The 14,178-nt window shown below is 41.4% G+C and overlaps 1 protein-coding gene across 2 annotated transcripts in view; it reads right to left on the reverse strand.

The window, feature by feature from the left end:
* Positions 1-14,178, reverse strand: part of dclk1a (doublecortin-like kinase 1a) — a 44,735-nt gene that overhangs the window by 952 nt on the left and 29,605 nt on the right. The window contains exons 5-15 of one of the 2 annotated variants that reach the window (XM_062432737.1): positions 13,668-13,762; positions 5,537-5,618; positions 4,587-4,759; positions 4,338-4,457; positions 2,685-2,831; positions 1,622-1,755; positions 1,384-1,461; positions 1,165-1,261; positions 956-1,036; positions 723-836; positions 381-454 (exon numbers count right to left, since the gene is read on the reverse strand). In XM_062432737.1, coding sequence (XP_062288721.1) covers positions 381-454; positions 723-836; positions 956-1,036; positions 1,165-1,261; positions 1,384-1,461; positions 1,622-1,755; positions 2,685-2,831; positions 4,338-4,457; positions 4,587-4,759; positions 5,537-5,618; positions 13,668-13,762 — 1,195 coding nt within the window. Of the gene's footprint in view, positions 1-361; positions 455-722; positions 837-955; positions 1,037-1,164; positions 1,262-1,383; positions 1,462-1,621; positions 1,756-2,684; positions 2,832-4,337; positions 4,458-4,586; positions 4,760-5,536; positions 5,619-13,667; positions 13,763-14,178 lie in introns of those variants that run through there. The other variant, XM_062432738.1, reaches the window with a different exon arrangement.

Here is a 14,178-nt window from a genome sequence, read left to right on the forward strand (position 1 = left end):
AAGAAATTGCTTGTATAGAAAATAAAGAAATATTCACAAATGTAATTTTCAGGGTAACTTGCACTTCCTTATTCACACACTCCGAAATCCAAGAAACACTGACACGCAGCGGACAACCATGATGCATGTGCTGAATGAAATCTGTGTTTACAGCAAGCAAGGGATGAAAGGAAAGAAACAGAAAGCCAAAGTACAAAGATCACAGAGCAGGGACAACATGAAGCCGTCAAAGCAGCACAGCAGCAGCCAGTGAGCAGGGCAGCACGCAGGGACGGGAGGTGGGGACACATCGATATCAGAGACACTATTTTGGTTTGTTTTGATTTCTCGCTGGTTTGTGACCATCTAAGAGCTGGTGTCTCTATGGAAACCTGCCGTACCTTATCCAGTACATGGCCGGGTGCTGGTAGAAATCCAACGACCCAGACCTCTGCATAGAAAAGCTGTCATCCAACTGAGCACAAAGAGAAACCAGCACAATCAATCTAAACACTAGTTCATTTGAATAAAGAAATACCAAAACACACAAACTTAATTGAAAGAGTTAGAGAGGTAAGAGGCAGAGAGAATGAACTGAAAAGAAAGTTACAGAAAAACTATAGTAGACTTTGAGACAAACCTGTTAAACCTCTTAGTGCAAGAGCTATAGCTTTAGATGAATCAAACAATTCCACAGACAAGTTGATTCATAGGTAATGTAGTTTATAAAGATATTGACTTACAGAAATGACTGACACTCCAGCAGTGGTGTCGTTGACCTTTGGACTAGTGTTGAAGTGCTTCTTTATCTTCCCTGCTACTGACAACTGGTGATCATTTTCACATAGACCCTCGTCCTTTATCAAGCATGGAAGAAGAAGGGATTAGAGGAAGATTAAAATTAGACATTTTCATGGGGAAATATTTCAAGTAAAAACGTGAGAAGCTCAATAAGCTCAATTAATAGTGTACTTACAGTGACCCAAGGGTGCTCTAGCACCTGGAGGGCAGTGTATCTCTGATCCACCTCCACCTCCAGCATGGATCGAATCAGCTCCTGCAGCAGCAAGCAAACATTGTTGAGTTTTCATTCCCTCTATATAAGGTGAACATAAAGACATTTCCACCAATGTGTGACTGGATCCAGCACAAACCACAAACACACTAAGAGATGCTGATATTCACCTTGGCTGTATCTGACACATTGTCCCAGTATGGTAGAGGAAATTCTAGTTGTCCCATTAGTATCTGGTCAAAAAGCAATTCTTGATCATCACTGCTCCTGCAAAATAAAACATTTCTACATGAACATCTCATTATAAATAAAACACTGATGCATTATAACTGCCAACCATTAGGTGGACTCAGACAAACAAAAGTGTGATTTCATTTGGTGGAGCTCACCCACGAAAGGGTGGAAAACCACACAGCAGGATGTAGGTGATGACTCCAGCTGCCCAGATGTCCACCTTAAGGCCATACCTGCACAAAGACAAAGAAATATGGCGATGATGTTAAAAAAAATTCCTTAAAAAATGCAATTTTTTTTCAGTCAGGAAATTAAAGGAGTGGTTTCCGGTCACACAAAGGGCTGCCTTTATGTCATTCTTGTCTATGTAAAGTATGCTACTGTTGCACTTACCCTGTTTCTGAAATGATTTCAGGTGCTACATATGTCGGGGTCCCGCATACAGTGTAGAGGGGTCCGTCCACCACAGTTGCCAAACCAAAGTCTCCCAGTTTCAGGCTTTTGCTGCCATCTGCATGCTCATACACCTATAAGCACATAGGAAATACATACAGACAAATGGAGCTTTTAAGGAGCTGCAATGAGACAAGTATGTCTGCAGCTGAATTAACAATGCTTGTAAATCTTGCTGCATTTGGATGTGTGTAATGCAAAATCTCACATAATGTGAGTGCAATTAATCTAAAGTCATTATGTGTATTATATGACTTGTATGTCACTACAGTATCGTTCAAATTATTCTAGCAACATTAGTATCCTGGGGAAGATTGTTGCAATCTCAGCCCTTCATTGTAAGTGTCCCCAGGTCAAAACTGTGGGGTTATTTACAGTAGGGTGCAGAAAGCCAAAGGATGCATTGCTGTCTTTTTTTATAGAGCCACTGAAAAACAGAAAAAAATTTGCTAATTTTTAAAAGTTATATTATGAAGTGCTACTAAATTATTGTTGAAGTGAACAAATTCCTCAGCACCTCAGCACTGCTTATTAACTCAAACCGTTGGCAATCAAAGACCTGGAGACAGAGTAGGGGAAACACAGAAAAGAAGCTGGGACCCCCATCTTAGGTCAGCAGGGGTGAATGTGGAATAAGAGGCTACTCAACAATGTCTGAAGCGGTACATTTGTCAGTCATGTCCCGACTGTGGACTGTAAGAGGTAACTCTGAGTGGTAGTAGGAGCAAAGGATGAGGTGAAAAACAGCAGTTGGAAAAAGGGGACAAGGGGAGAACTAGAAGGTTGACAGAAGGGAGAAGGGAGAGAGAGAGGCCCCAGCGAGGGAGGTTGGAGGAGTGTGCTGGAGGTGTGAGGGCAGCACGGATGAGTCATCCCTCTCTGTGTGAGTGATATTACTTCACTGTTCATTCAGAAAGGAGGGAGTAAAAGTGAGAGGAAGAGGGAGTCTACACTGCGGCAAGTTATATGACCATGTATACAGACACACTTTGTGTGAACTCACCAGCAGGTTTTCTGGTTTGATGTCTCTGTGCACAATGTTGAGGCTGTGGAGGTATTTGATGGCATTGGCCAGATTGTAGAGCATACCGCTGGCGTCTCTCTCAGTGTATCTGTTGGCAGAGGTGATGGCGTCGAACAGATCTCCCCCCTGTGGACAAATCGTAATGGATGGCAGGGTTGTCACAGGAGTTTGTTTGGCGTTGTTCCACACATAACCTGACAGATTAATATCCACAGCAGCTCATCTTTTCAGCTGAGAAGTTTTTGGCTAAAAGAAGTTGATTTAAGAGCGAGGGTTTTCAACTATTCAGCAGCTGGAGGCATATTCTGTGATCTCATTCCACATCTTGGTTGAAACATCTCCTCCCTCTGTCTTTTAATATTTCCCTTTCATTTAGATTTTCCCTCCCATTAATTCTCCCTTTTCTCTGTTCTCTCAGGCTTTTGTCTGTCTCAGTTTCTCGTATTTTGCATTCTGTCTGAATCTCATCTTCATCTCACCTCTCTTTGTGTCTCTCTCCCTGAGTTGACTAAATGGAACATATAGGACTGAATCTCTCTCTCTCCCTATAAACTCAGATACCCTGTCAGCCTCCAACTTGCTCAGCGACAGTTATTTAAATATGAGAGTTGTTAGACACCCCAGCTCATTAACCAACACATTAGCATCTTCTGTCCCTAGCCAAAAGTATGTGGACAGTATTCCTTTATAATTGTTGAACATCACATAGCAAAAGCATGGCCTCTGATATGCTGCTATGACAACATTTTGGAACCGGGCTGCAGGGATTTTCTCCCATTCAGCTACAAGAGCCTCAGTGAGGTCGAGCACTGATGTTTGGTGATAAGTCCTCGCTCAAAATTGTCATCTTAAAGGTGTCTGATAGGGTTTAGGTCTGAACTCTGTGCAGACCAGCTGAGAATTTCCACATTAGACACAAAAAAACATTTTATTATGGTTCTCACTTTTGGAACAAGAAAGGTCCTTCCCCAAACAGTTTTTCCTTGACTAGACCTAAGGGATCCAAAGCAGCATCAGGCAAAATAATATACAACTATATGGACACCATATAGTGGCTGTATTGTGTACCCTACTGCCTCCCCTTCTGATACATCCATTTATCTCTCTTCCTCTCTCAGTCCCTGTCATTCTTGCAGTGCCTCATTCATACACATAGCCTCCTCTCGATCCTCCTACTTTGGGCACGCTCACACGTACGTTTCTCCCACAGATTGCCTCTCATCTACATTCTGTAGTACTCTACGCCACAACACGAACAGATGGATCACATTCCTGGCTCCTGAATAATGCACAAACATTTCTTGACTCAGAGAGCAAAAGGGAATGAAGAATGTGAACACAAGAGCGCTCCAGGCCACAGACCGATTCTCACCATCCTGCACTGTGTGACTGGTTGGAATTCATCATTTTCTTTTCTGGTTGAATGTTGCTGCTCAGTCTCTGTCACCATTTCTGCCTCCCTGCTCCTCTTTGGCGATATCAAATTAGAGATAGTGATGCCATAGAGAATATATCTATCTTCTGCTATCTGAGTTTTGGAAAAATCTGCCAGCCTGTTCCTAAGCAGAGCAGATGACACACAAACACATACAAATAAACCCATAATTATAGTGTACAAACATGACCACATACCTTAACAAGCTCCATGACCAGATACAGTTCATTGTAAGTGTCCACCTCCTCTATAAGCAGGACAATATTTGGATGTTTGACCCTGCGGAGGATAGCCACCTCATTCTGGATCATGTGTTCCTGGAATAAGAAATGAATTAGAATTTAAAGACAACTGAAATAATAATAATAAAACAAGAAGTAATGCTATTTTTGAGTCAAATTTCACTTGAGTTGAGTATCTTCTTGCAGTACTCTTTTGCTGTTTACCTTGCCTCTGCATTTGCCCTTGTTGATGATCTTCAGAGCATACTCCCGTCCTGTGGAGTGCTCCACACATTCCCGGACGACTGCAAAGTTCCCGTCACCTAACATGCGTCCCACCTTGTAGCGGTCTGATATGTAGGACGGCACAGCTGGAACCTCATTGACTAAAACCTCGGCTGCAGGGAACAAACATGAGGTTTACAGCCACTGAGAAACTCAAGAAGTTAATACTTGTTCAGCTGACAGTTACATGGATACAGGTTGAACATAATTCCTAAAAAAATAAACAAATAAATAATTCTTCAATCAATTAGCAGCATTAGCATTAGCATTATATGAGTCTTTAAAAAAAAAAAAGTTTCAGTGCCAGTAAGGGCTCTTGTTACATCCTCTGGTCAACATTTTGTCTCACTTAGTGCTCTATGGATGATAACCCAGCTGGCAAATTGAAAATTAAATGTGAAACCAAGTGGTGAAATCAAAATGCAAATAAATGCTACTTTTAAATATTAATTCATGAATTGATTTATAACATCCAAGACTAGGTGCAACCTGAATAAATCCAATCAGCTCAAAAAGGTCAGACTCAGCTTGAGATTCTTTCTTAGTATTTCTCTAGTTTAGATTAGTGGCTGTTTTCCATCATGGTGTCACCAACTCAACCTTTATAAGATTTACCAGCAAATGACAGTTTGTCGTGTTACTGAGCTTTATAGAGTCAGAGGTCTGAAGTAAGACGCTTGGGGAAAGGAAAGGTGTGAGAATACAAGGTGCAGAGAACAGGATATACAAATCAGAGCAACTAGACAGCCAAAATAGGAGCGAGAGTAAAAAAAAGATGCATCAAAGGTCACGAACATGACTCAAACATGCATGATATTTGCAAGTACATCTACCATCGCCTTAGCTCTCTCACAGATCGACAGGATTTTTGTAACATTAACTTTCCTCACCTTCAGTAACCAGTCCATTGCTTTCTTCCACTGAACTGGAAACTTGGGTGGAAGACAGAGATGTGGAAGAACCCTGGGACCCCTGCAGAGGGCGAGAGAGGTGAACAGAGAGCCAGATGTCAAGAGGGGAAAGGGTTATTTTAATCTGTAGTATTTCAGTATTACCTCAAATTGTTTGTAATCTGCTTATCACTCAACAAAATACAATGAAACAGCCCCATGAGCCACAAACCCAGCTGAAACAAATACTCATGTCCAAAAATAGACAAAGGGACATTGTGCTACTCATTCTCAAAACATCCATAAGTCTGTGTTTGTGTTTGGGTGTCTCTCTGTTGTGCTGTTCTGGTCTATGCCGCGTGTACATGGTGCTCACGAAAAAGAGCCACCACAGATTTACTTAAGCCAGTGAGCTGAATATAAAGCGGTTATTTATTCACCAACCACCTGTGTGTGTTGACGCGTGCATCCCAATAAGCTCCTCTCCATTCACAGAGCTTGAAATAATTGCTGTTTCATTGCACTTTCCTTTCATTTCTCACTACCGCCTTTAATAAAACATGAAAACACAGGTTTTGGTGACACTAATAAAGGTGGATGAATACTGCCTTTCATCTGAGTTAGTAAGTAGGAGGTCATTAAAGGGGAAGTGAGTGGCTGAGATGCACTGTCTGCATCTATCTAAAGACAAAAACTCATTACACCCTCCACCTCGTAACCCTCTGTCTGGTTGTCATGGAAGCAACAAAGATGGGGAGCGAAGATCTAGATGGGACTGTAAATGAGAATCTGCTGCTTTCGTTATTTCTGCACTTTCTCTACTCCTATCTCCTTCTCTGTTTTCCGTCAAAATTATTTGTTGGCTTCAAGTACTTAATTTAGACATTTGGATTCTGCTTCCTTCTATTTCACTTTCCACTGTCCTCAGTCTCCTCTCTCCATCTCTCTGTCCCTCTCCTCCTCTTGGCTCAAATCCTTCACTCAAAGTCTTTCCCTGTCACCCCTGAGGACACTGCAGTGAAGGATCTTTGGGATTTGGGGGGTTTCCAGTGATAGAATAAATCCCACAGATGCAGCTTGCACGTGCAGCCAGTAGCCAGTGATGGAATTGGACCCAATCACAATTTCTCTAAAATATAAGCGGGGCCCCCCCAGCTGCTGTGAATTATTAACATGCACATATACTGTAGTCTGCACTATGTGTGTGTGATGAATGAGCCCATTTCAGTGTTGAAAAACAGCTTGAAACGTTGAAACCAAAGAGAGAGTTGCAAGTTTGTTGGTGGCCGCCTCTACAGTAATTGATGTTGGCTAGACGATGGTACGTTTTTCCTTTCATCTCCGTTAACCGCAGGTGTATTTTTGATGTTCCCTCATACCACATAATATAATTCATACATCAATTAGCCCTGACTCCTTAGCGGAGATGAGATCTAAACAGTCTTGATGAATTAATGGATGAGAGATTATGATAATAACCCAGCCTTTGAAATAGGGTGCAAACAGAGTGAAACAAGTGTAGAAATGCCATAATACATTATTATTTCATCGTAAAAGCTCTTAAAACAGCATTTGAAACTGACACAGATATTGTGCCTCTGATTTAACAATGTGGATTTTCTTTAATGTAAAAAAAATGCTGGGATGTTATCTTGGCTTTAGTATGAAGCAAAAGATCAGTGCATGAAATAAAATAATTGTTCCTTCTGTGATTTGACCTCTCACCTCAAACCATTAATTTGTGTGGTGTCCAGTCAGACTGTGACACTGCCTGGCATAGAGGGAGAAAAGGCCAACCATCATAAAGACTTAGATCTGAAAACTATTTACAGAGCTGAGCTGCCCTATATCTTTGCCTGAGTAGCTGTCAGCTCTTTTACTCATCTCATCTGCTGCGACCTGAAAGCCACCCAGGTGAATTTAGTTGTGAGTCAGGCTGAATTTGGTTTACGTAACGTTTTTGGTCGGGCACTCATCCCGGAACAAGAAATTCTACTTAATACCCATAAAAAAAGTTGACCCTCCAGCTCTCTATCTGCAACAACAATCCTGCAAAACATCCTTCTTCTGCTCTTTTTATTTTCTCATTGGTATATTTACCTCTCTTGTGCCCTTATCTCACATCTACCTCTGTCCTCTACTCGCTTTCTCATTTTGAACTCCTATCTCTCTTCCTGCCACCGAGGGAAACAAAACACTGTTGCTATGGAAACTGCTCAGAGAGCAGAGAGGCAGCTTATGAGACATCCAGTGTCGAGACAGCAGCCTATATATGGCCATTTCCTGTCTGCAGACTGGGAGGTGGATTCAACCTTCTATGAACATTGTGTCTCTCTTTCCTGTGTGAAAAACTATGAGACAGATGGAGTGACAGACAGAGTGTGAAACAGAGAGAAAGAGAGAAAGAGAGAGAGAAAGGAAGGCGATGAAAGGGAAATGAGAAGACAGGAAGAAAGATGTATGGAGTCTGGTCTGGTTGATATTGACCATTAGATGTGGCAGGAAAGGAAAGAGCTGTCTTGTTATTGTTAGACAATCCAGCTTTCTCCCTGTTGCACAACACAACATTGAATATTCCTAACTCTACATCTCTATATTTTTGCTCTGACTATGACTCACACGGCTAAAAAACACACTGACAAACCTTTTACATCACGGCTGCAGCCACTGCTCTTCAAACGCGCGAGGGCAACACTCAGCAACTGAATACTGATCAGTGCATGAATATGAATTAAACAGGATGTCCATGATTAACCTTAAATGTGGAGTATCATCTGGAAGGCCGATGTGGAGCAGCACGAATAATGCTTCACTTCATGGTTTATAAAGGAAGTCTGTCAGCTGTAGCATGCAACATTAAAAATGCACTATGCATTTACATAACCAACTTAACTGTAATGCTAACCTTGTCCTCAATGCCCCTGTTTGAATATGATTATTCCTCTCTGTCCCTTTGGCTGGGAGAGCTAAATCGCTTCTCCGGTAGCATTTCTTTTCACTTTTGCTGTCAAGCAATATCCAGCAAAAAAGCAGGATTTATTAGTATTTGCTTTGGTGGAAAAAATCTAATATGACTCGATAGAAATAGGATACGTTTGGTGTCCCAAGTTGCTACTCTGTCTCTCATAAGAACCTGAGGTGCAGGAGATAATATTTCTTGGCTCATATTTTGGAGTCTAGACAGAGAGGAGACATAATCTGTTTGACTCTCATCAGAAGAGATCAGCAGTGTTTGGGGATTGTGCCTTTCTGCTCTGCCAGTTGGACACAGGGAAGTTTTCTAATCACCAATCTAATCATCAATCCTTACAGACTGCAATCCCGGGGAATTGCAGGAACGTGATTAAATGCTTTAGGGAAAATGGGGAGGGTCACTTGGGCTGCCCCAGTCCCCAAAAAAACAGCAAGATCCAGAACTGAAGCAATGGGACAGGGAGATAAACACACCTCAGGGACTGCGTTTGTGTTGTAATCTCTCCTCTGCAGGATACAGAAGTAAGTTTAACAAAGCAGCATCACTTATAAACATGCTTATGAAGACAATCATCACCATACTCATCCTCTTTGATCTCTGCATTAATAGATGTTGAGACGAAATGAGAAGCATGAGCAAAAGAAAAGAACACAAAATGAAAATGAAATGACAATGAATTTAATGATGACATCAACAAATGGAAATTAATACATCAAGCAAAGAAAATACAAACATAAATGAACGAGCCAAGAAGAGCTGGCGGCCTTACATGGGAAAAATCACAATATGCAGATGACTCGCCTGTGAGTCAAGCACTGAGGCGATTTTTATATTAACATATCTTTTATGCATGTAAATAGGAGAGCAAGAAAGAAAACCTTAAACGCTCTGCAAAAATTTGATGTCACCAATTTTTAGATGCATAAAAGATATGTAAATATGAGCTAGATTTAAATTATTTATCAAAGGATTTTTTTGTTGGGGAAGAAAGTGAGTTCAGCAGCTAGCGGTTCTGACGGACTTCCACTGAACAGCTGCAGTTTTCCCGTGTGATGCCGCCGGTCCATTTTGGCAGGTATGGGAACAGAAACTGGACAACCATTCTAATGACATCAACACAACATGAAATAAGAAATATAATACATCCAAATAACAAATACAATCTTTAGTTACAACACACTTACAAAGATGAGATGAGACAATAATTAAGTTCAAAATACACTTTTTTTTCAGTCTGCTCGCTCTCACTCACACACACACACACACACACACACACACACACACACACACACACACACACACACACACACACACACACACACACACACACACATACACACACTCATACACATAATTTAATTATGTATCACCCAACACAAAATATGGATAGAGATGGAGCATGCAATTCAAAGGATGATGGACACAAATGAGTCAATGGTGAGAGGAGTAGTGGTGTGGATGACAATTAGCACTTTCTTCCTACTATACACTCACACAATTAGCTACCTGACTGTATCACAGCTGTTGTATTGGCATCATAAACCCTCTATTTGAAGAATCTGTCACTACTGTTTGTTTATTGTCTGTTTTTTTTTTTTTTACGATTTACATCCCAGTCTGTGATTTTCACATCTAATGGCACAAACAGACCGGGAAGAGCAGTGACCTCGCTAGCCCATTCAATTTATATGGTCGGATATTGACAAAAAAAGTGTGTGTCTGCATCTGGTTGAAGGTTAAATATTAAACCAATATGAATTTAGAGAACCACGGTGCTTTTAGTGGGACACGTGGTGCTGAAAGGACTAAAAGAGGCACAGAGATGAAGAGGGAAATGGATGACCTCATGAATGTAGACCACTCTTTCATGCTTCTGTTGCTAATTCATGAAAATGGGTCACTCTGGCGTGCACTGAATGTATAAAACACATACCATGTGCAAGTCCACACTGTGTCTACTGACGGTGCACAAATGGTGATTTCATGGTTAAAAATGTTTTCTGCTGAAGCATACATGAACGTGTAAGTGATTTTGTGCACACCATCTGTGAAAATGTATTGCCTTTGTGCATGTAGCCATGTATGTGTGAAAGCGAAAGGGAAATAGCCATGGTGCAATACTATGTCTGTATATTTTGCTCGGGGAAATAGGTTATGATAGTCCAAGCTGTGTAAGCAACCTACTTCAGGCAGCAAAGTGCCTGTTAGTGTTTAAGTGCAGGGTCTAGCGAGGTGAACTGTTTAAATGCAGTCCTTGTAGCAGGTCACTGAGGCTCTGTCTACTTAGGAAAACAGATTCATGGCATCTTTCATTGTCTAATTAGCTGAATTTTTATTTTAAATTGTGATTTTTAACCCCCACATTCGTTTAAAAACACAGACATTAATATGTCATTTTAAGGAAATGAGTAATTTCTGAGGTAATGAGGTTGTCTGGGGTTATGCTTTTTTTTCAGGTGTGAGGGTGATCGCCATTGTGAGCCTAAACATAAAAGGATTTGAATGTGTCTACGCCACATTTACAATTATTCATGCATGTTTCCACAGAGGGGACACAGGAGGAGAGAAAATGTGCAAATATAGTGGCAAAAACCTGGCGCCTTCCTCTTAACAGAAGCTTAGAATTCATCTACAAGGGAAATGATGGAATATAATTTCTCCCTGTGAAGTTAATACCTTTTCATATGGAGAAGAGGGGGTATGGGGATGGGTGAGGGTGAGTGAGAATGGGTGGGAGATGGAGTGAGGGAAGGGACAGGGGGAGAATTGCTAGCAGGGCGGATAGAAAAAGTGGAGAATTACATCGTAATATAGCTGAAGAGTGTGAAGCTGCAGTGTGTCGAGGAGAGATAATGGGCTGTGAGGCTTCCTCCCTACTTTAGAGCCAAGCCATTGCAGGCTTAGTATAGGATGTCAAGATTTGTATTCCAGTGTCAAAGACTGGAATAATCCTTTGCCATTCTGTGTTCTGTAAAACTAAAATTTAATCCCAAAAAGTCAGCGTGAAGGCTAATGTTTGAGAGGAATTTGGGAGGAAAATGACAGGCAGTGTGGTCTTATTTGGAGTGGATGGGGCAATGTATCTCTTCCTTTCTGCCGCTTTCTCATTAGATCTCATTACCCTACCCTCACCTCTCTGACTTTTCAGGATCTCACCCTGAAACTGCGGAAAAGATGAGGGAAGAAAGAACAGAGCAGCAGAAACGGAGCATGGTAATTGTCTACATTAACTGCCACACACTTATTCATTCAGAGGGAAGTAGACAGAGAAGACAGTAGGGGTTTATAAATGTGTGTGCACTTGCCCACCTCTTTCCTTTTCAACACTGCACAATTTAATGTGACCCACTTCCATTACAGATGACTATGGAGGCACCGGTAAGGTTCTCACTGTGGCTTCAACTCAAATCTGATCTGTTGCTGTTGCCCTGGCTGACCTTCATATCACATTGATATAACTTTGTCACTTCACCAGACTATGCGCCATCCATGAATTTTTCCTTGCACATCAAATGTAACATGAAACCGAAGCTATTGAGCCTAAGAAATGAGTTCTTGAAGCTTGGTTTTAGTGTGTGCAGCCATGCCTACACACAGCCATACACATGCATGTGTGCACAGAAGTAATTCAAAAACCACTTAATTTTCTTTATGTCCTATATTTATGATATTGACACCAACCACGTTCTTGCCTTCTCTTTGTGGCTTTGTGTCTGCACCAATAAGTAGTTAAATAATTACAAGATAAATCCTAGCTGCAGCTCTGCTGTCAGGTAAGAAAATGTTATTACACACCGTATGAATGTGTGTGCGACAAAACACACGTGTAAGTGGGAACCCATATGAATATATGACTGCTTCAAATATACTGCTATGTCTGTGTGTGAGTGTAGGAAGTCTGAGGTGAGCTGAGCATGTGAGTGTTCGTTTATGAGGAAACTAAATCAGCAGCAGGCTTAGAGCCACAAATTTAAAAAATGCTGGCGTGAGAAATGAGGGTCTGATTGGGATTGAGACTGATATTTAAAGCTCACCATCATCTCTGTCAAGGACTGGATTAACAAATACTTGATACTACTTGATCTTTAACACACGTACGCACACACACACACACACACACACACACACACACACACACACACACACACACACACACACACACAAACTCAGCCTCTCTAATTTAGAATTCAAGGTTTTCCGATTGAGTTGCATGCTCCCCCTCTGCACAGTAGTCTCTATAGTAACACGCTTTACAGTGTACATAATAAATTTGCACCTCAGATCCTCTTTCTTCCCAGTTAGTTAGAGAAAACAGATTATTATTCTTAGTTTTGGTGTTTGAATGTTTTGGGGTGTTTTTACCCAGGAAAACCACAGAATACTTGACAAAAAAGAATAATGGCTGAAATAATCTGATTTGATAGTAAAAAAATGTATTTTCTGAATTGTTTACACAAAAGTACATGTGCAAAAAGACATGACTTGATAAATAAAAGCAATCTTAGATCAGCAATAGACTCTGATTGGGTCTCTTGTTTTGCTAAAAGAAGCTAAAATGCAATGCATCACACTGCTCAGTGGCTAACAGAGGATGTAGACCAGTTTAAGCAGATTAAAAAAATGATTGGAAGATTGGAGCAGGCTGCTCATGAAGCTAATCATCAGTCTCATCTTTAAATCAGATATTGCACAAATTATTGACAGGTCAATTCATCTCTTAAAGTCAGTGATAGCATCGCTATTCGACTGGCTACCAGAGACAGATAGAGTTCTCCATGAGGAACAAAGAGCTACGGGTCAGTATATGTGGGAACATGACAGAGTATCAGCATGAAAGGAGGAATTGCCCTTGAAAACTATTAACACTGGATGTCAGAGTTGTAACATTTAGAGGATCCTAACACGAGCTTGCAATTCTCAGAATCCCAGATCAGCACTGCGTGAGGTCAAAGGTCAACGCCCCGCCCCGATCTGAGACACTAAAGATGTTGGGATGTTGTGGTTTCTTCGGATTCTAGTGACTCTAAGATGTAGTTGGCCTATGCTCAGTCACAGCTTTGTCCTTTTCCTGAGAACATAGAAGGAATCTGTTATGGATTTAGTGTCGCTAAATGTTATGCGTGTGTGTGTGTGTGCTTGTGTATATTCTGCACTTACCCGGCGTTGGTTGAGGCTGCCTGGGCTAGTCGGGGAGGGGCTGGGAGATTTTCCCGAGTGAGGAGTGGACAGCTGACTGGCCGGTGTCCCGTTCACTGGGGGAAAAAAAGAGATAAAACAGTCATATTTCTGAGTGTCTAGTAGCAGCCCACACTTCCGCCCTCAGTATCTGTCCATTCACATGAATGAGGCAGAGGAGGAGGAGGAGGAGGAAGAGAAGTGGGGGAGTAAGAGAAAATAGAAAAGAGCACTGAAGTCCACACTGCTCATCTTTTTTTACTTTAACCAAATCCTTTTCTCTCTAAAATAAGCCAGTTACATCTGAGCCCTCAACCATATGTCCACCCAATAATTACCCTACAGCATGTTCCAAGTGCATGGCTGGAAGTCAACATACATAACACCACTGTCCTCATTTTCAAACAGATTCTTGAATTCAATGCACTCCTGACCTCGGCTCGATCTACTTTTCCAGCTGCAGCACAGCACACACCCAGCGGCATAACCTCAT

Source organism: Scomber scombrus, chromosome 14, assembly GCF_963691925.1.
Source record: "Scomber scombrus chromosome 14, fScoSco1.1, whole genome shotgun sequence".
In the NCBI taxonomy this organism is placed as follows: domain Eukaryota; kingdom Metazoa; phylum Chordata; class Actinopteri; order Scombriformes; family Scombridae; genus Scomber; species Scomber scombrus.